General features: G+C 32.0%; 2 protein-coding genes across 4 annotated transcripts in view; one reads left to right on the top strand and one right to left on the bottom strand.

Moving 5' to 3' along the window:
- Positions 1–925: 925 nt before the first annotated feature.
- Positions 926–8,030, bottom strand: LOC114327288 (28S ribosomal protein S34, mitochondrial). The gene is made up of 2 exons (XM_028275848.2): positions 7,748–8,030; positions 926–1,376 (listed from the first exon to the last, which is right to left on the bottom strand). The coding sequence occupies exons 1-2, from the start codon at positions 7,937–7,939 to the stop codon at positions 981–983; spliced, it is 588 nt and encodes a 195-aa protein (XP_028131649.1). The 5' UTR covers positions 7,940–8,030; the 3' UTR covers positions 926–980.
- Positions 8,031–13,332: 5,302 nt separating this feature from the next.
- The window catches only part of LOC114327289 (dihydropyrimidinase), a 165,540-nt gene continuing 155,857 nt past the window's right edge, over positions 13,333–23,015 (top strand). For 2 of the 3 annotated variants that reach the window (XM_050646627.1, XM_050646628.1), the window contains exon 1: positions 13,333–13,768. In XM_050646627.1, the coding sequence (XP_050502584.1) occupies positions 13,730–13,768 (39 nt within the window). In that variant the 5' untranslated portion in view covers positions 13,333–13,729. The remainder of the gene's footprint in view (positions 13,769–23,015) is intronic. The other variant, XM_028275850.2, reaches the window with a different exon arrangement.

A 23,015-nucleotide genomic window follows, 5' to 3' on the forward strand; every position in this document is an offset into this window, starting at 1 on the left:
CGATTGGCTAATTGATGGCAGTAAAATCTCATTTTAAGTAAAAATTGGAGTTCCGCGGTTTTCTTGTGTCGACGACGATATGTGATGGCTGAACAAAAATTCCATTTTAATCAATATGGTCACATACTGACTTTATAAGTCGCCTATGAGTGAACTCAAGCGGGTCTGTATCACTCACAGAGCGAAGTCACTACTTTTTTAGAGCAGGGAAATCTGTTCCCTTTTTTTATGTTATGAGGTTTTATTTATGTTAATTCACAGAATGGGCAAAATATGGCAAACCCGCTTGCAATCTACAAGCACACTTATACCGGATTTATACTCAGCCCTGTTCGATAGGGAATTGGACAGGGAAGTGGGCAGCGTGAATGTGTAAATAGCTCACTCGCGCTTTTACTCGTCATGCTACTGCCACTGCACCTACATACCCAAAAAGTCGGTTCTAGTGACGGAAGTCAAAGGAGAGAAGTCAAAGGCGGCTTCGCCGCCGGCAGAGCGGCAAGTGAGTAAGGGAGCAAGACGATGTTGTTGTCACATTCCTTTCTTGTGACTCGTTCGGTAATGAGACTGATGTAAACACCTCACTCGTGTCGAGATCATATTTCGGGCAATATTTCCGTCAACGGCAGCGGCAGTAGCAATAGCTGAGTATAAATCCGGCATTAGAGTGTCAATTCATTTGTACAATTTAAAATTCACAAACAAGTAACATAAATGTTTTATTCCCCAGAATGTGGGCTAGTTTCAACTACAATTAGAATGTTTCACTGATGTTGGTCTGACTAGACTGAAAATGTTCTGGAGAATTTGTAATCCATTTGGATAAATTTTATTTAAATTTTTTATTCCTTTTCACAACCCTATCAGTAAAAGTATTGTGTTCAGATAAGATCTACAAATGTATAATTCAATAAAAATATTAATATACTAAACAATAAACAATTTATTCACAAAACATTACAATTATATTCATATTATTTCTACAATTTTATTCCTTCATACAATCTAGGAGCTACAGGAGTGCCTAGACTTTGTACTATTTCTACAGTTGGTTTTTCGTTTTCTCCTGCAACTCTATAACTTTGTTGTAAACTCGTTTGATTGTAAAATATATTTAATTTTGGATCTTCTGTAACATTTTCTCCTTTAGATTTTGCTATCCTTTTTATTATTTCTTTAAGGAGCGGAGGGAAATCCATAGTTTTAGGAAGAATCTTTTGATATTTATATTCTGACGTTTTACAATATGCTTCCTCTTCATCCTTTGGTAATAATCTATAATCCGTTTTGTAACTGATACCTTCAATAAGAACAGGTTCCGGGAAAGTTTTGCCTCTAAATGTGTCTTCTACCCAAACTTTAATTTTTCTAGTGTTCTAAAAATAAATATTAGTAATATTACTAAATTTTTAAAACAAAACATTTTAGTGTAAAGAAGTAAAAATAATTACACTTGAAAAAAAAAGAACGTTTTATTCTTTTTCTCATGATCATCTTTCAGTGCGTCACAGTTTTTCGATTTCTCTCTAACGCATTAAATTGTATGTAACAGAAAAACGGAAATCGTCTGGGAATACTTCGGAAATTATTCTAGTTCGGTGATTATTCTAGTTGTCGATAGATGGCGCCATAATCAAAAAAGAATTATTTATTAAATAAAATAATAATATTATCAATATAATCTGTACAATTTATAAGACTATACAAATGAAAGAAAATACCATTTTATAAATGCAATAGACACAATTGATTTGGTTTTATTCCAAATTGAAAATAAAATTTGACAACTGTCAGATTTAACTAAAATGTCACGTTAGAATAAATGTCATAAATGTGTATTATCACGGACTTACCTTTTTTTCTATAATTTGTGACGCACTGAAAAATGTTCATGAAAAGGAGAATATAATAAAACGTTTTCATTATTTATAGGACCCAATATAAAATTATAAACTATTTTGTTTCAATTTCCATGCCATAAAAGAATTTTGGTAATCGACTTTTTACAAGCATCTTTTCTCTAGCGAGTTTAAACTCATATAAATCAAAGAAAATATTTAAAATGGTATACACATATATTTATATATAATGATTAACTTATAAAATATGGATTTTAAGTATATTAACTTTTAATTATTTATTAAAAGAAGATACGCAACAGCCGGGTTTCGAACTCGGGACCTCTCTATCTGCAGTCTAATGCTCTACCACTGAGCCACCATCAATTTGTAATTATCGATTTGTTGACATACTTTAAAATGGAATCTAAATGTCATTGCATTAGTCACATTTTTAAAATAGTTTGAAATTTTAAAAAAAATCCATTTATCCATAAAATAGCAGTTAAATATTGCATTGTTAGCAAGTTCTGAGCGATTCTGAAAATTTCAGGTGCCTAGGTAGCCTAGAACTATGTTTAAAATAGATTACAAAATTTGCGGACATAGTGACAAAGACGAAGCCAAGTATATAAAAATGTTTTAATAACAACACAACAAACTTTTTCTTATATTTGGCAGAGTAAAAGTATACTGAATACTGCAAAAAAAACTCCAAATTTGCAGATTAAGTAAGGTTATGCTATTGAAATCGAAAATTAAGAAAAGTTTTATGATTTTCTCTATTCACTGTATAGAAATAAATATGCACTAAGAAAAAAACTTGCGGACAGTAGGCAAGGGCTGCAAATTTTGGTTAATCGCCCTATGCAGTACTGCGAGAGGTATGGAAAAGCTTTAGAGAAACAACGATACAATGATTCCTTGAGAAATGTATGGCAAAAAAATACTAAGCCCTAATCAGCAGGTTGCTGCATGTAAGAATGAGCTAGACATCCTTCTAGTGCTTAGTAGGTCTGACAGAGTCTATAGTGAGGCTTACAAAACAAAGAAGCAGGAATACAATCGTCTCCTGAGCGATGCAAGAAGTGCTCATTATGAAGAACATATAAATAACAGTGAAAGAAAATCAAAATGTGTTTGGCAGATTGTTAGGGAAATTAATGGTACAGTTACAGAATATGTCGATCAAACTTCGAATATTAGTGGTAAGCCTGCGGATATTTGTAATATAACACATTTGTACTTCATGCAGGTCCTAATTTAATAAAAGCTCAACCTCAAGCCACTATTTCATGCAGTATTCCATATAACAACAAATCTTTTTTTCTTATACCAGTAACTATTTCTGAAATTCTTAATATCATATCACACCTAAAAAATAAAAAAAGTGCAGGTTATGATGGGATCTCAGCGAATCTGTTGAAACATTGTGCAGAAGAGATTGCAGAACCATTGTGCCACATTATTAATAACTCTTTTAAATATGGTATTTTCCCTAACCAACTTAAGTTAGCCCTAGTGAAACCTTTACATAAAAACAGAGATAAGACCAAATTGGAAAATTATAGACCCATCAGTTTACTACCGACATTTTCAAAAATTTTCGAAATAGCAATGTGTACAAGACTTATAACGTTTTTCAATAATGACCATCTAATTGCTGAGTCACAACATGGGTATCTCAAGGGAAGGTCTGTTGAAACAGCTACATACGAATTCATGGATAAGATTTTTAATGGAGGGGAGAACGGGGAGATTTCCTTGGGAATGTTCCTGGACTTATCAAAAGCGTTTGACAGCATAGATCATCATATTTTGATCGACAAACTAGAAAGATATGAAATTTGTGGCCCAGCTCGGGACTGGATAAGAGATTACCTCACCACTGACAGACAACAAAAAGTTATTATAACTCGAGAAGGACAACAGTTTTCTTCAGAAGAAGGGAATTTACAACTTGGTATTGCTCAGGGCAGTGTCATGGGACCACTTCTTTTTGATTTCTACATTAACAATCTTAGTAGCGAAATACTGAGCAGTGAGTCTCACCTTGTAAATTTTGCAGATGATGCAAACTTATTAACATTAGCATCAACATTTGAGGATCTTTTGAGTATTTCTTCAGATCACCTAAAAACAGCTCAGAATTGGTTCTTAAAAAATAAATTGGTTTAAAATACCGAGAAGACTAACTGTGTTTGTTTTCACACAAAGCAAAATAATGAGATAATTCCAGAGGAGATTGAGTTGGTGGATGTACCTGGAGACTGAGTGGATGATCAAACTGTTGTATTATCAACAAATACAAAATTCTTGGGTATTTACATACATCAACATCTGAATTGGTCAGAGCATCTAGGTGTTGTTCACAAAAGAATCAACACAGCATGTTATTTATTACGAGTAATGTCTAAGTATTTGAATTTACAACACCTTAAAACAGTTTATTTTGCAAACATCTACTTAGTGCTCAGATATAGTATTATTTTCTGGGTCGGAGGAACTGATGTTGATAGAGTATTAATTGCTCAGAAGAGAGCAATAAGAACAATGCTCAAGATAAAAGCTTGAAGGACCTGTAGGGGAAAATTTAAGGAGTTAGGATTATTAACGGTGGCAGGGCTTTATATATATATGAGTGTTTACTGTTCCTGTTCAAGAATAGAGATAGGTTACACATTCTGAGCCAAAACACAGCATACCCACTAGGTATGTAGGGCTTAATTTCCCTATACATAGGCTAGTCGCAAGAGAGAGAGGACCTACATATTTGTGTATAAAAATTTTTAACAAATTACCTGTTAGAATTAAATTGCAACAGAATTTTAATATATTTAAAACTGAAATAAAAAGCATTTTATTGAATTTAGAACCATATTCTGTGTATGAGTTTTTAAGTCACACATTTTAACTTTTAACTCATAGTAGTTGTAATTGTAATTGTGTATGTATATTATAGTCCTTTTCATGATTATTTTTCAGTGCGTAACAAATGATAGGAAAAAGGGTAAGTCCGTGATAATACACATTTATGACATTTATTCTAACATAACATTTTAGTTAAATCTGACAGTTGTCACATTTTATTTTCAATTTGGAATAAAAACAAATCAAATGTGTTTCTTGCATTTATAAAATGGTATTTTCTTTGATTTGTATAGTCTTATAAATTATACAGATTATATTTGTAATATTATTGTCTAATTAAAAAAAAAATATTTTTTTATTATGGCGCCATCTATCGACAACTAGAATAACTAGAATAAATGTTATAAAAATGTCACCGACAAAATGTAATCACAGACGTGCCTTTTTTTCTGTCACATACAATTTAATGCGTTAGAAAGAAATCGAAAAACTGTGACGCACTGAAAGATGATCATGAGAAATACTGTAGACACTTATTATTCAATTGTGGCAATTTGCTATGCTTCTTTTCATGAGCATTTTTCAGTGCGTCAGAAATGATAGAAAAAAAGGTAAGTCCGTGATAATACACATTTATGACATTTTAGTTAAATCTGACAGTTGTCACATTTTATTTGCAATTTGGCACAAAAACAAATCAATTGTGTTTATTGCATTTATAAAATGGTATTTTCTTTGATTTGTATAGTTTTATAAATTGTACAGATTATATTCGTAGATATATTATATAATTAGTCAATAATTTTTTTTTCGATTATAGCGCCATCTATTGACAACTAGAATAAATGTTATAAATGTCACTGACATGCGTTTTTTTCTGTCACATACAACTCAAAATTACCAGTAAACTCAAAAAAAGTAGAAGAATAAGATTGTGTAATGGTCGGCAGTTGCCCCTGAGAGCAAAAAGTTTGTGTCTTTGTTGTATATTTGTCCCATGCCAACTCGAAATTGCCAGTGAACTCAAAAAAAGTAGAAGAATAAGATTGTGTAATGGTCGGCAGTTGCCCCTAAAAGCAAAAAGTTGGTGTCTTTATTGTATTTGTCCCATGCCAACTCAAAATTGTCAGTAAACTAAAAAAGAAGTAGAAGAATAAGATTGTGTAGTAGTCGGCAGTTGCCCCTAAGAGAAAAAAGTTTAATGTCGTTGAAAAAAAGTTTAGTTGTTGTATTTGTCCCATGCCAACTCAAAATTTCTACTAAATCAAAGAAGAAAAAGAAGATTGTTTATTGATAGACAGTTACCCCTAGCGTGAAAATTTTTTTTATCTTGTCATGTTTTTCCCACACCAACCAAAATTGCCAGTTAACTAAAGAAGAAGAAGAAGAATCAAATTGTACAATGTACTAACTCCAAATTGTAAGTGAATAAGGGATTTTTCCCTTATTCCGCGATGATCAGCTGGCCAAATACCCAAGTAGGTGGAGGCCAATAAACTAAAGAAGAAGACAATTTAATGCGTTAGAAAGAAATCGAAAAACTGTGACGCACTGAAAGATCTTCATGAGAAAAAGCATATACAGTTGAGTCCGCGAATCTTTACCCGTGCGTCATCATTTAAAGCATACGAAATAAGTCGGAAATTTACTAAACGCAACGGCAAGTGGATATTGTTCCGATTACGGGTTATAGTATAAAATTTGACATTATCAAATAAATAGAATGTCAAATTTAAGTTTTGCTTTAAAATTTTGGTGCATAATTACAGCTTAATAAATTATTTTACTATCATTGATTAATAAATAAATAAACAATTTATAAAAAAATTCAATAACATATTTTCTTTTTGGTACTTTATTCACTTTGGCGGAACCTTAACCACAAGCATTCAACTGTGTCAATAATGAGGTTAGCTTTGTACATTCAAAATTTATCGTAAAATAACATAAAATTATGACAAAATTTCTAACTCCAATATAAAATTAGTTGTGAAAACAACTGTTTGTATAGTATAAACAAACTTCAAAATGCAAAATTCGACAAAATAACAGCAAAAAATTCAACAAACTGACAGCCACAAAAGTAAACAAACCAAAACGTCAGAAATTGTACTTAAAATATGTGAAGACATCCCCAATCGTCTTTCTTTGTAAGTACCTATCTCTTTTCAGTGCACTGAGTGTAAGTCGTTCATAAAAATAACATGTGTTTTTACTTAATAGCATGTGGCAGCTGGTTTGTCATTAATTTCGTGCGTGGAAGAGAATGATGCTAAATAAAAAGTATGTGTTTTATCTCGCCAGGTATTAATGACACACGTGTAAAGACTCGCGGACTCAACTGTAAGTGTGTTGTTTACAATTTTTTTTTAATAAAAGATATTTTGAATTTGAGATGTAAGCTACATGAGCAATGAGCCCTTTGCCTTGGAATAAACTGACACATTGAGATGGCCAGAAATGATGTGAATAATATGAAATCAGTATTATAGACTCAGAATAGAAATTGGAACTAGAGTATTGAGATGCTACCTATGCTCTCTCCTTTTATATGGAGTTGAAGCCTGGACAATACTGATGCAACTGAAAAAAGACTTGCCAGCTATGAGATGTGGTGTTGGACACAACACGGAAACATTAAGAAAGTTGAAAAAAGAAAAAGAAATATTCAGCGCTACGGAGGACAAAAAAATGAGCTACTTTGGTTGCATACTAAGTTAGTCGAAAAATATTAGTTGATGCGATTGGTTATATAATCAAAAGTGGAAGAAAAAAGAGGATACGGAAGACGCACATCCTGGCAGAAAAATTTAAAGCAGTGGAGCAGAAAAACAACAACACTCTTCAGAACCACTGCAGACAGAGTACAATTGGCCATGATGATAAATCAATGTCCTTAAAAGATGAGGCACACCAAGAAGAAACCAATCTTCCTAAGTTTTTTACTAAATTGTAAGTTTGAAATTGGTAATAGGGTAGTTATTTAGTTATCCAACAAAGCTAAGAGTAAAGACCATTAAATAAGATTTGAGACTTACATCCATTGATGGGTTTTCAGGATTTGGTAACGTCTCAACTTTTAGAACCTTCATATAAGATTTCTCTGGATATCTTTCTAATTTACTTCTGACTATAATTCGTCCAATGCCATAATTTTTTAAGTTCCCTAATATTTCCCACAAAGATTTTCCTTTGAAATCGGTGGTTCTGCCTATATACTTATAAGGCATTTTAATTCTTTAAAATAGTTTTATTTTATTTGCAATGAATAATTGAGGTTATGGTTAGATTTTGTTACTTGTCAAAGTCAAATCGCAGACATTTTCAAATCGTTCTGTGACAAGAACTCTCCTCATTCCTTTAAGCTTGGTAACCACCCACATGAAGAGTTCATGATATGTGCAATTATATAAAAAGATTTGAATATTACCGTAAAATATAGAATTTTCAATCAAAATAATATAATCAAATTGTTATATTTTCTATTTCTTATTAACTATTTTTAAAATACGCTTAGTAATTCGAAATTGGCTGGTTAGCAGTTCACTACTCCGAGTCTCACGTAGCTGCGAACTCAAAACAGAAGAAATTCAATTCTGTACACACCTGATCTTTTAAGGTAAGCGCGCATTGTCCGGTCCGAAGCAGCCAGCGATGTAACGGTAAATTTCTGTGTTCAAACGAATCAGTGCGCACTTTACGGAAACGGAACACATTGAAACGCGCAGAAAACTCGGAGTGGAATATTTTCACCGCACCGATATAGGGCTTTTAAGGCATGGAAGAAGGAAGAGGAGGACTATATCCAAGGATGAATGTTTAGGGCTGATTAGCTAGATATATATAGAGTTTTTAAATGTTTTTAATTATTCCGAAGCTATTTTTTGTGGAATCTTAATACAATTTATTATTTTTACAAGGAAAAGCCACAATTTCACTTTAAAAATTTTGTAAAAAATATGTAAAAGTCTAAAATGCTGTATTTTGTTGTGTGTGGTCAGTTTTTACAACAGATAAGAGTTCTTGATCTTTTTCATAACTCGTTCAAAAGCGTTGATAAAATTTATCTTGTTGAATTAAATTAGTAAATAAAGTAGCAAATTCACTTTTCGGGTGTAGCTTTTTACAATTTTTATGCATCCATTAATTACGCTTCCTTTATATGGAAGTTTATTTTGTTGTTCCTCTTTCTCGCAAAACAAAAATCATCATCATCAATGGCGTTACAACTCTTCGCGAGTCTTTGTCGTTCTTTATATTGATTTTATCTGTGATTTTATAGACTACACTTGAGAGCAAAATAATCGACTTACTTGCTGAATAATTGTACACGTGGAATTTCCCAAATCTGTTGTCCGATTTGAGTGATTTTTTTAGTATGGCCTTATTATTTAAGAAAATCGAAACCGATGTAATATTATTGTTGCTATACAGGTAAAGGTCATTTTATACCGGGTGTAACAATCATACTGTGTTTTTTCTTAAAGTTCGGAACACCCTGTGGAGTATTCTAGCATATAAAAAATATTTAAATTAAAATTCAATTGTAGGCTTATGCTTTATTAACATTTTCTTTTTTGACTCATTTGCTTATGTCGGATAATAAAAATGTTAGGTACGTTTAAGAAAAAAAAACACCCTATGATTGTTACACCCGGTATAAAATTACCTTTACCTGTCTAGCAATAATAATATTACATCGATTTGTTTAAATAATAAGGCTGTAACATACTAAAAAAATCACTCGAATCTGACAACAGATTTAGGAAATTCGAGACTTCTAAGGTGTACAATTCAGCAAGTGAGTCGATTATTTTGCTCTCAAGTGTAGATATGATCACAGCTGATTAATAATTAACAAATCACTAAAATTATTGGGTCGCCAGCTCAATAAGACAAGGTGTACTCTTTTCTACGGAATCCTATATTTCGTCAGGGATGTAGTTTGAGAATGTCGCCATATAGATATTAAACAAAATAATCATAACGTAGGATATAACAAGAGCATTTTACAATGAAAATTATTAAATTAAAAAATATTGTGTCATTCTTACTATTGCCTTCCATGTTTGTCAGTCCTGTGCCACTATTTCCCACTGTCTCACTTCCATTTTGACTTCTCTGACTGCATCTTTCCAACTCTTTCTAGGTGGTCCTACAGACCTTCTCTATCTACAGGCTTTTTTTTTTATTTTTGATGTGCTTATCTGTGATGAATGTTGGCGATCATTATGGCAATCTTTACCTTATCTGACGCAGGTGCATAGATGTTGATCTGCTGCACAGATGTTGTGTTGAACCAGGTTCTGAGGTTCTTCAACCAGGATATTCTTCTTCTGCCTGAACTCCGTTTTCCAAGGCTTTTAGAAGGGCATATCTGGAATCATTTCGCATAATGTGTCCGAAGTACTGTAACTTTCGAGATTTGATGGTGGTCAGTACCTCTCGGTTCTTCTTCATTCTTCTGAGGACCTCCTCATTTCTGACTTGGTCAGTCCACTGGATTTTAAGTATTCTCCGATATAGCCGCATATCAAATGCTTTAAATTTTCTGCACATATCTTCGTTCAAGGTCCACGATTCAACACCATAAAAAGGACAGAGAAGACGTAGCATCGCAGCATTCTTTCTTTAAGAGAGAGGTTGTGGCTCTTGAATCTGGTTAAAAGTGGATCTAGCTTTTCCGATGCGCGCTCTTATCTCTTGGTTGTTTATCCATTCTTCATTTATTATGCTGCCGAGGTAGTTGTAGTGCCCGAAGGGGATTGGTTGACGTAGAGTTGACCTTCTGTTATCTACAGACTATTGAACTTTATCTAAAGAGACCCTAATTCGTTATTGTGTCTGCCTCTCCATTCGTTTTTCGCGATGTCCCTGCAAGTGCCATATATCACTCAAAGGATTTTACATTCCCACACCAGCAATTTATTTACTTCTCTTTTTGTTCATATATCACTTTTGGTACGCGACTGCTGGTCGTATTATGGTCTTATTCATATGGATTTTTGCACCTCGTGAGAGAAGTTTTGACTTCATTAGATTTTCCTTTGCATAATAGTAAATGAGGTGCATGTTTTGGCGTCTCAAGAACAACGGCACAGGCATTGTGGTTCTCAACTGCTGCATATGCTTGTCCTGTTTGAGTCAGATCTGCCCACACCAAACAAGTTGATACTGCGCTAAAGAGACATGAAGGATTGTAACGGGGTTCATGCAACCAATGCCGTTCTCAAATCTATTTTAACAACGGGTTTTGCAGAACTCTCAACACGCAGAGGTGTTGCAGAGCATACAGAGAAAAATAAACAGATTGCGGACGAGCGGTATGCCGTATACAAAGCTCCAACACCAGAAAAGCGACCAAAATCCAGGAAAAGCTTCCTTGGAACAGTGCAGGATGAACCGCCTGAATATATTCTTCTTCCCTAGGTTCAATGGACCGGCCAGTCTCCAGACTTTAAAACGTGGAAAACTATGAATATGATGAGAATGGGGGTCTCTCCAGTAAAATCAAACATGATAAAATGGGGGGAAATAGACCTTGATGATTTGAACTGTGACTGTGGAGAAACAGAAAATGAAACATCTTCTTACATGCAGAGACCGTCCTCACCGTTGTACCCATGAAGATTTGTGGCTCGCCAACAAAGATGCAACCGACATAGCTCGATATTGGACCGAAATTATATTAATGACATGTTCGGACACTATAAAAAACAAAAAAAATTTGCATTGCATAGAAAGATCTATTCCTCGCCATTATTCGTGTTTCAACTTCTCGTTCTATTTTCTTGCCATTGGTAAAATTCTTTAACCACTTCGAAGTTATGATCGTTTGCAGTCATATTTTGCCTTATTCTCAGTCGTTCTTGTTTTGACCATGGATTTTATTTTGCTTTCATGTATTTTTAGACCGATGTTTAATGCAACTTCTTCAAAGCTCGAGTAAAGATCATTTTTGCTCGTCTGGTTTAATTTTCGGATAAACAACAATTTAAAAATAATAATTTTTAGATTCATCATCCATGAAGGGTACAAAAATACTAGAAGAGATAACAACATTATTCCAAAAAAATGTAAACAACATGACAGTACCAGAGGAATGGAGAGAGAGAGAGAGAGGGAGAGGGAGAGAGAGAGAGAGAGAGAGAAAGAGTGTATAACAATACCCATCTACAAGAACGGCGTAAAGACAGATCCTACGAACTACCGAGGAATTACACTACTCAATTCTACATCAAAACTATTGACAAAAATTCTATCCCAAAAAATTTACAAGAAAATCTGTGTATCGGAAGAACAACAGGGTTTCCGGCCAAACAGATCTACAATATACGCTATTTTCATCATGCGACAATTAGTTGAGAAATCAATAGAATTCGACAAGCCCAGTTCACATGCTTTGTACATCTGAAACAGGCATTCGACAGACCACGATTGAAGGACGTGCTCACTATCCTTGGAAAGAAAATCATAAGTCAGAAATATAGAAACATAATCAAAGAACTCGCAATATATCCAACAAAACACGAATAAAAACCACACACGGGCTCACGGAAGAAATAAAAATCAATATCAGCATTAGACAAGGGTACAGTTTCAGTCCATGCCTATTTAATTTAATAATGGATGAAGTTATAGGTAGTGTTAACAAAATGAATCAGGAATACAAAATGGGTAATCGAACCGTAAGAATAGGTACTTTGCTACGAAGATGATGCAATCTTAATAGCTGAAAACGAAGATGACTTAATACAACGCCTACTACAAAAAATCAAAATAACGCCGAAAAGTATAACCTGACACTATCCACAGAGAAAATCCAATCGATGGTATCCAAGAACCCCACGCAAGAACCTAATTAGATGTAAATTAGTAGTGAACGACCATATAATCGAACAGGTAATGGATTGTTGATACTTGCGGGTGTGAAAATATCTAGCGACAGGCATCTAGACAAGAAACAAAACAGTAGGCAACGAAAGCATCGAGAATATCTGGTTTCATGAGGGATATAATCTGGCGGAATAAATATATGAGCACCGAAAGCAAAGTCCGCATTTATAAGACCTGTGTTAGACCCGTACTGAGATACGCAGCTGACACAAGGGTCGAGACAACAAAGACCAAACAAATAATGAGAACAACAGAGATGAAAAACCTAAGATCCATAAGAGAAGAGAAGATCCACACTCAAAGATAGAATACGAAACGACGACGCATGTGGAGAGACCACGTAGATCGGATGGACCCTGAACGTATGGCGAAATGGGCGAAAACAGAGAAGTTCAACGCCAAGAGACCCATAGGAACACCCAAAAAACAATGGTACGAGAGCTGGAGCTCCGGATCGCAGCAGAGACAACAGAAGAAACATGACATAGTCTTATTAAAAGAAGAAGAAGATCTTCCATGAAATATGTAAATCCACTGACTGGGCTGACGTTATTTTGCCGATAAATAAATACGCGCTACAGCATTTAATTCCGGGCTTTAACGATCCGGTCCGTACCGACCGATGCGCGCGGACCTTTACGTTTGGGGAAGAAGACGACCACGGAATTGTAGCTGTTCTGTGTCAGTCGTCTTTTCATTGGAAGAAGAAGAAGACAAAATATAATCGGAATCGGAACTGATCGTTACCGAAAGAAGGAAGTGATCAAGGTGATTTTAATTCGGGAACGGGAATTGGCTGTCGGTGTAGGAACTGAGGTTGGTTAAGTGAAAAATTTTATTTCGCGATAATTTCGTTAAATAGAACAAATTTTGAATTAAAAACACCTCCGATACCTTTATTCTAAAATAATCTCATTGATAATTTAGTCGCGGAATCCATCTTTCCTGGGAATTGATTAAAAATAAGTTTTTTAAAATAATTTAATTTTTCCAAGTTAAACCCAAAATTTTCGAGCTCAAAATTAACTAGCCCTTACTTATATTCAGTTCATTAAAATTAAGTGCTTCCTGTTGCCTAGTGTACCTATTTTACCAACAGTTCGGAAGTTTTAAAAATCTGAAAAATGACGACCCCAGTTAAAAAAGTACCTATTCATCTACAAGTGAGTACAATTTTAACAATTTTACCACTCCTGTTTATTTGTTGCTGTAATAATACTTAGATAATTTGTATAAACATGTAAAATTGAATGCCGGTAATCGATACTATTCTAGGTTTGTGCCAGATACATAATTTTCTTAATTTCTCATGTTATTGACTATTAAAACAAATAAATTAGAATACCTACTCAAATATAGAATATACTATAGTCCAATATTAGATTAATTAAAAAGAAATAAACAAAATAGAGCCGATTTGTTTTTATTTTTAAAGCACATTTTGAAATAGATTGTGTCAATGTACCAGCTTATTTTTAAATTTAAATTTATTTTCTCAGTACTCTAAAAATAACTCTCAGCATGGGGGTGAGTTTCTACAAATTATATACTTAGTCTAGACTAAATTTTTGTTTTCTTTTTACAAATATTACCTTAAAATAAGTTGAATTAATTTATTAACTCATATTGACATATATTAATTCATAGGTAATTATAAAATTCAGATTGTTCTATTTCTACTGCAATGTTCACAATACCACCCCAATTTGCTCTAAATATCAGTTTGTGGATCTTTTTTTTTTTTTCATTTGTAACATGAACTTATTTTTGCCCTTTAATTTTTTTTTGTTTAGGAATATTTTCTAACAGCAAGCTGAATTTAGTACCAAATTAGCCTACCATAAGAAATTATAAAATTGAAATTTTTCCTTTTTTATAATATAAGTTCACAATACAACCCCAATTTACTGTGAATTTCAATTTATGGCTCTATTTTTTCACTTTTAACATAAACTTATTTTGCTTTTTAATTTTTTTTCTTGCCTTTTAATTTCTTTTGTGGCATACTTTGTTTGTTTTTTTCAAGAACCATTTCTAAATAAGTCTCTCTTCAATATTTTTGCATTCCTTCTAAGGTGCCGCTATCAGATTAATTAAAAATATATGGTTCATTTTTGTCTCTTATCATTAAGTATATTATTTTCATCATATTCAGCATAGTGTCTATTTTGGTTATAGTAAGAATAAATAGAGCTCGATAAACCCAGCATATTCAGAGTATCAGCAATGAATATGGACTCTCATAGAAGAACTTATCCCAGTGTGTTCGACATGATGTTGAACTCAAATGCCTAACAACCTCTCACTCACCATCACAAGTACAATAGCCCTTGCAGAAAGAGTGGAGCAACTTTAGATATTTTTTATCCAAATGCCCTCTTTTATGCTGTTTATCCAATGGCCCTCTTACAAGAATATTTTGCAGAGTCAAATAAACGTCAGCATTTCTCCCATTTAAACTCTTCTTCAATTAGTGTCTATATTCGTTGGTATCAGTATAAGTTGACCAACTGCGAAACTGCATAGTCGCCTTAGGTTTTTTTAATTAGTATTTTGTATACTAACACCAGCAGAAAAAAATCATTTCATTCATTTTGGTACTTCCCAACCAAACAGGGAAGTGCATCATGTGAAGTGCATCGCTTGTAGGCTCGTTATCACCAGCCCTGCAGGGTATACCATCCATCATTATTATTATATTTGCCAGAGCAAATAACAAATTTGAGTAGTATACATAGTAATATTTCAATTTTATGTGTTCAATTAATTTCAATTTTAAAATCTATTAAAAAATATTAATTTAAGTATTTACTATTTTGTTGCATTCCATTATTTATTATTAGATTGCAATTTTTCTATCAACATAAAAACTGTAATATCTATTGAAATTGGTGTTTATATTATTTGTGCCTCTACTACATAATAAAACAGGTAGTAAAATATAGTAATGATATAAGCAAGTACTGGATATACAGTCGAACTTGTTTATTAGAATATTTGATATAGGAATATCCCGGTTTAAGGAATAGAAATTTGAGGCCCGAAACGTTTTTACTAGCCACCAATGATCGGTTATTAGAATATCCCGGTTATAGGAATACTTTTGCTTGGCACGAAGGCTATTCCAATAAGCGGGTTCGACTGTAGAATAAAATAAGTTATATATCCACAAATTAACAGAATAAGGCTTCATAGATCAAAATATTTTTATTTCTTTATATTAATTAAAAGCATACTCAATTAATAATAAAAGTCTCCTGTTTTATTAATACTCAATTAAGGGGATGGGTACAAACTTTCAGCTTCAACGCTATTTACATGAGATTCATTTTTTTCGAATCCTGAGAAAACTAATAAGTATTTTTGAAAAATTTAAACGCAGAATGAAAGATTACATTATTAACGAGGGCCGAAAGTCCCTGAAAACTTCTGTAATGTTTTTAGTTTGTAGTTTTTTAATTTTAATAAGTTAAAGGGCTGAAAAACTAAGAGAAAATTTAGTGTGATTTTTAATTTCAAATATCTCATTCAAAAGAAACTTTTTATTCATTCTAAGGGACTTTCGGCCCTCGGTAATAAAGTAATCTTTCATTCTGTGTTTAAATTTTTCAAAACTACTTATGAGTTTTCTCAGGATTCGAAAAAAAAAATGATTACATTTAAAATACATTAAAAATTTTGACAGGCATCAAAATTTTGCATTTTGTTCCTTTCCCCTTAATAATAAACAAAATTCTAATGTTTGAACATTATTTTATAATTTTTTGTTTTCATTAAAAAAATAAATTAAGTAATTCAAAATAAAATTTTAATATTTGACAGTAAATGAATCAGTAGTTTCAGAAACCCAACTGTCCAAAAAGGCAAAGTTCTTGGAAAAGGACAAAGAACATCTTGGGTGCCGGGTTTCTCTTGACACAGAAACATTTTCTCCACTGTTTAGGTTCATTTAGAATTTTAAATCCGTCGGGTTTTTCTTGAAACACATGACTCTGTATCTAAGGGTAGTAAAAATGCAAAAAAACTAAAATTGATTTTTTTTATATGCCTGGTTTCTCAAATGACCGATTTAATTATTGTAATTACAATTAGTGTATTAAAAGTACTTAGGTGACTACTGTGACTTAGGTAACTACTAATAAGTTAACAGTGAATTAGTCCAGTCTATAATTAAAAGATCTATGTGAAATTGAGAATAGAAATTTGTAAAAATATTGAGTTTGATTAACACTCCAGTGGATGGTCAAGGCCAATCAGTTCACTCCCATATGAAAGTACAACATAGATTTTGTATTGTTCTGAAGCTAAATTTAAAAATATTCTTGTTTTAGAATAGTAAATTACATAAACTTTGTAATTTTTTATTGATATAATTAAAACTCTATATAGCTTTTTTATAGATATAAAAAATATAAATATAATTTCTGTGCAAATTTTGAAAACATATCACAGAATTTGAAGTATATTGCTAATTAGTCCATGTGGTGAGACCGCTCCCGTCTGGAAAAATTTCTGATTCGGTTTCTTTATGGATTACTATTCAAAAATGTCCCCTTTAAAGAAATCTGAAGGGTGCCGGGCGGAATTTTTGGGCAGAAATTGTTTAAACAATTTTTTTAAACAAATACAAAAGATCACGTTCTTTTGTTCTGGAACATATATTTTTAAGTTTTGTGGGTCATTCTAAACAAGAAAGGTATCTTGTAAATTTTCCCAAAAATTTATAGTTTTCGAGATATAGGCGATTTAAAATCTGAAAAATGCGAAAATACGCATTTTCGAGGCCTACAAGCTCATATTTAAATTAGTATTTTTGAGGTTGCCACATACTTAAATTGAAGATTAAACATTCAGCTTCCAGATTCTGAAGAGTGATTACGTCTAACCTTAATTTAAACCGTTGTTTTTTAATTGTTAAATATGCATGTCCATCCGATTTTTTTGCCGGTGCGGCGCGCTCTATTTAAAAAATCTCCAATTTTCCTCCGAAAAATATTTTTTGTAGATTCTTTGAGACATTCTAAATAAAATAAGTTTCTTGACATTTTTCTCAAAAGTTAACAGTTTTAAAGTTATAAGCGATTTAAAATCCAAAAATGCGTTTTGGCATTTTTCTGATTTTAAATCGCTTATAACTTTAAAACTATTATTATCTTTTGAGAAAAATTTCAAGAAATTTATTTTATTTAGAATATCCCAAAGAATGCAGAAAAAATATTTTTCGGAGGAAAATAGGAGATTTTTAAAATAGAACGCGCCGCACCGGCAAAAAAATCAGATAAACACGTATATTTAACAATTAAAAACAACAGTATAAATTAAGGTTAGACGCGATCACTCTTCAGAATCTTGAAGATGAATGTTTAATCTTCAATTTAAGAGTCTGGCGACCTCAAAAATACTTATTTAAATATGAGTTTTTAAGCCTCGAAAATGCGTATTTTCGCATTTTTCAGATTTTAAATCGCCTATAACTCGAAAACTATCAATTTTTTAGAAAAATGACAAGATACCTTTCTTGTTTAGAATGACCCAAAAATCCCAAAAATGTATGCTCCAGAGCACAAAAAAGTGATCTTTTGTATTTGTTAAAAAAATTGTTTAAACAATTTCTGCCCAAAAATTCCGCCCGGCACCCTTCAGATTTGTTTAAAGAAGACATTTTTGAATAGGAATCCACAAAGGAACCGAATCAGAAATTTTTTCAGACGGGAGCGGTCTCACCACATGGACTAAATGCTCCTCATGTGACTGAACATTTAATTTTTGAAATAACTTTATGCTTGGTCTGTATATGCCTGATAGAAAATTATCTTTGTAGTTCTCATAAATTTAGTACAGGGTATTTACAATTTACATTTCACATTTAATTGTATACACAACACACACATACAACAAAGTAAATCCCAGCTCCAGGGGCATGAGATTCCCAAAGTAAATTAAGATAGGAGCGCATAAACCGCGACTTTTTTAGAAGAGGACATAATACCTGCTTTAAACAAAAGAGTTTATTACAAATATTGCATAAAAACCAGATATTTTTGTAAATTATGTAAGTCTTGGATGTATATTGTACATGTAACAGTGGGCTACAGGAATGTGCTGACCGAATTTGATTTCCAATATTTTCTGAATGGATTAAAAAAAACATTGTTGTTTGTTTATTATTAGTATTATATTACTCATTCAAAATGGAATATTTACTGTTGGATTCTTTTCTTATTTAGTTTTAAACTAAAAATAAAAGCAATATGCCAACAATGCTAAAAATGTTTACAGTTTATATGCTTGTGTATTTCTAACAAGTCTTGAATATTTCAACTAGGTATATTGAATCAGTAAACTCTACTATTATAGAAATACACAATGGACAAATAGTTTAATCTTGTTTTTATTTCATTTTTATTTTCTTTAAATTGTTTATTTTGATCCTCACAGGCCTCACCTGTGTGTTCATGTAATTTTATTTCTACTGTCCACTGGAGGGTTAGGTAATTGAATTTGAAACATGGGCATATATTAGGCCAAAATCATCAAATCTAATCTATTCTGTTTTTAATTTAAACAAATGAAGGTATTTACTATCTTGTATATTTTAAATAAAATAATTACACATTTAAAACTGTTTACATTATATTTTGTTTAATTTTACATACTAAGCAACTCAATTTTACATACAGTAAATGGTAAATATTTTGAAAATAAATTTAAGTGGTTTATAAAATACAAACAGCCTATTTTAGTATAATCATTATTTTTTTTATAAATGATTAATTTTTCTTGTGTCATATTTAAGTTAAATTTTATTACATATGAAATTAAACCACAATTGACTGTGGTTTAATGTTTAATCTGTACAATCAACAAATCATTTAAAAAAAAATTAAAGAAAAAACGTGTTGATCACAAGGGCGATACAGAATATATAACCAAAGTCTAGACAAAACCAACCTACACCAACAGATATTTAACTTATCACTCAAACCACAATATAAATATCAAAAAGGAAATAATCAAATCAGTATATGAGCTCAAAACACCTGCTCATTTATGTATAAAACATTTATAAATCAGTAATTCCACAAGATTGAAAGGTTACAACAAAAATGACCCAGAAATACTCATAATAAGGAATTTGAAGATAACAGTAATAGAAGTTTTGAGGATACAGCATTTGTTCTGATTTATTTGTAGTCACTTATTGTTCATTGTTTAATTTTTTGCCTTCAGCATTGCTTTTTTGACATCCTCGAGAACATACTTAAATACCATATCTCCTGAACTCTGGATTGTTCATATAGTCGGTTCGCTAAACTCAGACACAACTGGCTAGAGTTTTTGGTAGGTATTTTTTTTGTTTTTTGCCAATTTTGAAAAAAATGGCAAAATTACTAACTATTTAGTAATCATTAACTATTTAGTAATTATTTTTTCGCCAATTTTACCAAAATTGGAGAAATTACTTACTAAAATCACTAGCCAGTTGTGTCTGAGTTTAGTGAACCGACTACTATTTCCCTTGGTTACCAAGAAGCGAACTTTAATTCTGTGGATTTAGAAGTATGGGCGAAATGAAGTGCTATATTCTTGATCTCGATAAGTTATTTATAAGTATTTATAAATTTATTGAGGGTAATAGTGTACATATCGAATCCTTTTTTTGACTTAAAGTTTAATGTAGTTCAGCTTAAGGGGATGGGCACGTAGTTTCTGCTCCAATGCTATTTATATGGGATTCATTTTTCTCAAATCCTGAGAAAACTAATAAGTATTTTTGAACAATTTAAACGCAGAATGTTTTTCATGATTTGAAAAAATGGACACCATGTCCGTGGTGATATTTTCCAAATCGAACATTCGCTATCTTTGTCATACAATGCACTGAGTCGAATAGAATATGGTGACAAGACAGTGACAATTTTACATGGCATCGGGAATATTTTGAGTTGTTAATTAAATAATGATAGTGTATTTGATAAATAATTGATTTTTAAGACGTGAACTTAATCAAAAGTTATTTATTGTTTATTATTTATGGAAGATCCAAGCAGAAAATACAGTAGGATATTCTGTGATCCAAGTATTTTGTTGTTAAAGATGTTCAAAGTTGTAAGTGTTCCATAGTAACAATATATTATTAAAAAATCATTTTATCACTTTTCCTCTTTTCTCGATTAAGTATTAGTTTTTGTTGTACCGGGTGTCCCAATAAGAATGGCTCTCGGCCATATCTCAGGAACCGTTTATAGTAGAGCTTTGAAATAAAAAATTTTATAACAAAAATTGCCTCAGGAAAAGCCTGGAAATTATTTTCATAATTGTGGGTCCACCGCTAGAGGGCGTAATTGAATATCAAAAATAAAAAAATCTAAATTTTACAAAATTTTCCTAATGAAGGGGCACTGGAAATCCGATTATTGTATTCTTCATAAAATTCTGCGCATATTTGATTTAACAAGTTTAACTCTACCTTTGCAAATAAGAGGTGGGGGTGAGTGGGAACCTTGTTATGAAAAAATGGCTGTAAGTCCGGTTCTGCTAAATTAAATTTTGAAAACTGGGTCTTGTTGGAAGACAGATCTTTTTCTTCAATGTAAGCGTGATAATTTTGAACCATCCTAATAAGTAATAAGCCAGCTGGGAGGCGTTATTTAATTTTTTTCAGAAATCTAGTTTTCTTTGGAAAATATTAAATACAAGTATGCATTTTTAATCATACTTTATAAAACTAGATTAAATTAGCAATAGAATAGCGAAAACCGCATGTCGATACCTTTTTTCTATCTCAAGATATCTCGAGAAACGTGTAAATTTTATACATAACTGTTACTATCACCGGTAAACTAAGTTAATGAAAAGTAGTGTGCTGTGGAAAAAAACAAAATAACATTTTCCAGATGTCAACGTATAAAAATATAATTAATTAAAACAACAATATAAAGAGAAACAAGACTACTAAAATTAAATATAACACATAACAAAAAGAACTACTTAGTGACGACCTAAATATTCAAATTGTTGCCCATCATACACTACTCTAGAATACATTATCCAGAGAATACTAAACGCCATTCAAAGCATATCGAGAGCAGAAATTGAGACTGCTGTTCAATCTACTCTTGAAAGAGTAAATGTTTGCAACGAAAATGATGAGCAAAAATTTGAACGTTTATGTCATCACTAAATAGTTGTTTTTATTTCTTTGTAATAGGGCTTTTCAACGCTTCTCATTTGTTTCGAGCCTCTGTCATATGCCGTATAATCCGTGTATAATATTATATATTAGATATGAACGAGGCTCGAAACAAATGAGAAGCGTTGAAAAGACCAAATATACGTTGACAGCTGGAAAATGTTTCTTTGTTGTTTCCATAGCACATTACTTTTAATGAATTTCGTTTACCGGTGACAGTAACAGTTATGTTTTTAAATTTCCACGTTTTGTAAGATATCTCGAGATAGAAAAAAGGTATTAACATGCGGTTTTCGCTATTCTGTTGCTACTTTTGTCTAATTTTGTAATATGGTATTAAAAATGCATGTTTGTATTTAATATTTTCCAAGGAACACTAGATTTCTAAAAAAAATTAAATAACGCCTTCTAGCTGGCATATTACTCAGTAAGTTGGTTCGAAATCATAACTTTTACATTGACGAAAAAGATCTGTCTTCAACAAGACCAAGTTTGCAAAATTTGATTAAGCAGAACTGGACTCACAGCCAGTTTTTCATAACAAGGTTCCCACTCACCCCCACCTCTTATTTCCAAAGGTAGACCTAAACTTGTCAAATCAAATATACGCAGAATTTTATGAAGAATACGACGATCGGATTTCCAGTGCCCCTTCATTAGGAAAATTTTGTAAAATTTAGATTTTTTAATTTTTGATATTCAATTACGCCCTCTAGCGGTGGTCCCACAATTATGAAAATAATTTCCAGGCTTTTCCTGAGGCAACTTTTGTTATAAAATTATGGTCGAGAGCCATTCTTATTGGGACACCCGGTACAGTATATAAATTATTACAATCACTGAATACATAGTTAGTGAAAAAAATATCATAATAATTAACTGAATTAATGATGCAATTATACAAGTAACAGCTATTCAAGAATATTCAAAAGCCATCTCTTTAAAGGTAATGATGACGTTTGTCAAGTAATGTTTACATATCCATACCAGTGAGAGTTTTACTGCACGTAATTTGCCGTGTAAAGACATAAAAAGTAGGGATATCCGTAAAATATTTGTGCCCATGCCCTTAAGTATTTTTTAAATTTGGTTTCTAAATAAAATATATTTTATTACGACTTTTTTTAATATATTATTATTCATATAAACTATGTTATTATTATTCATCACATTGATGCAAAACCGTTATCAGCTTATACGCCTACTACGTTAATGAT

The sequence above is a fragment of the Diabrotica virgifera genome, chromosome 3 (genome assembly GCF_917563875.1).
Source record: "Diabrotica virgifera virgifera chromosome 3, PGI_DIABVI_V3a".
Classification (NCBI taxonomy): Eukaryota; Metazoa; Arthropoda; class Insecta; order Coleoptera; family Chrysomelidae; genus Diabrotica; species Diabrotica virgifera.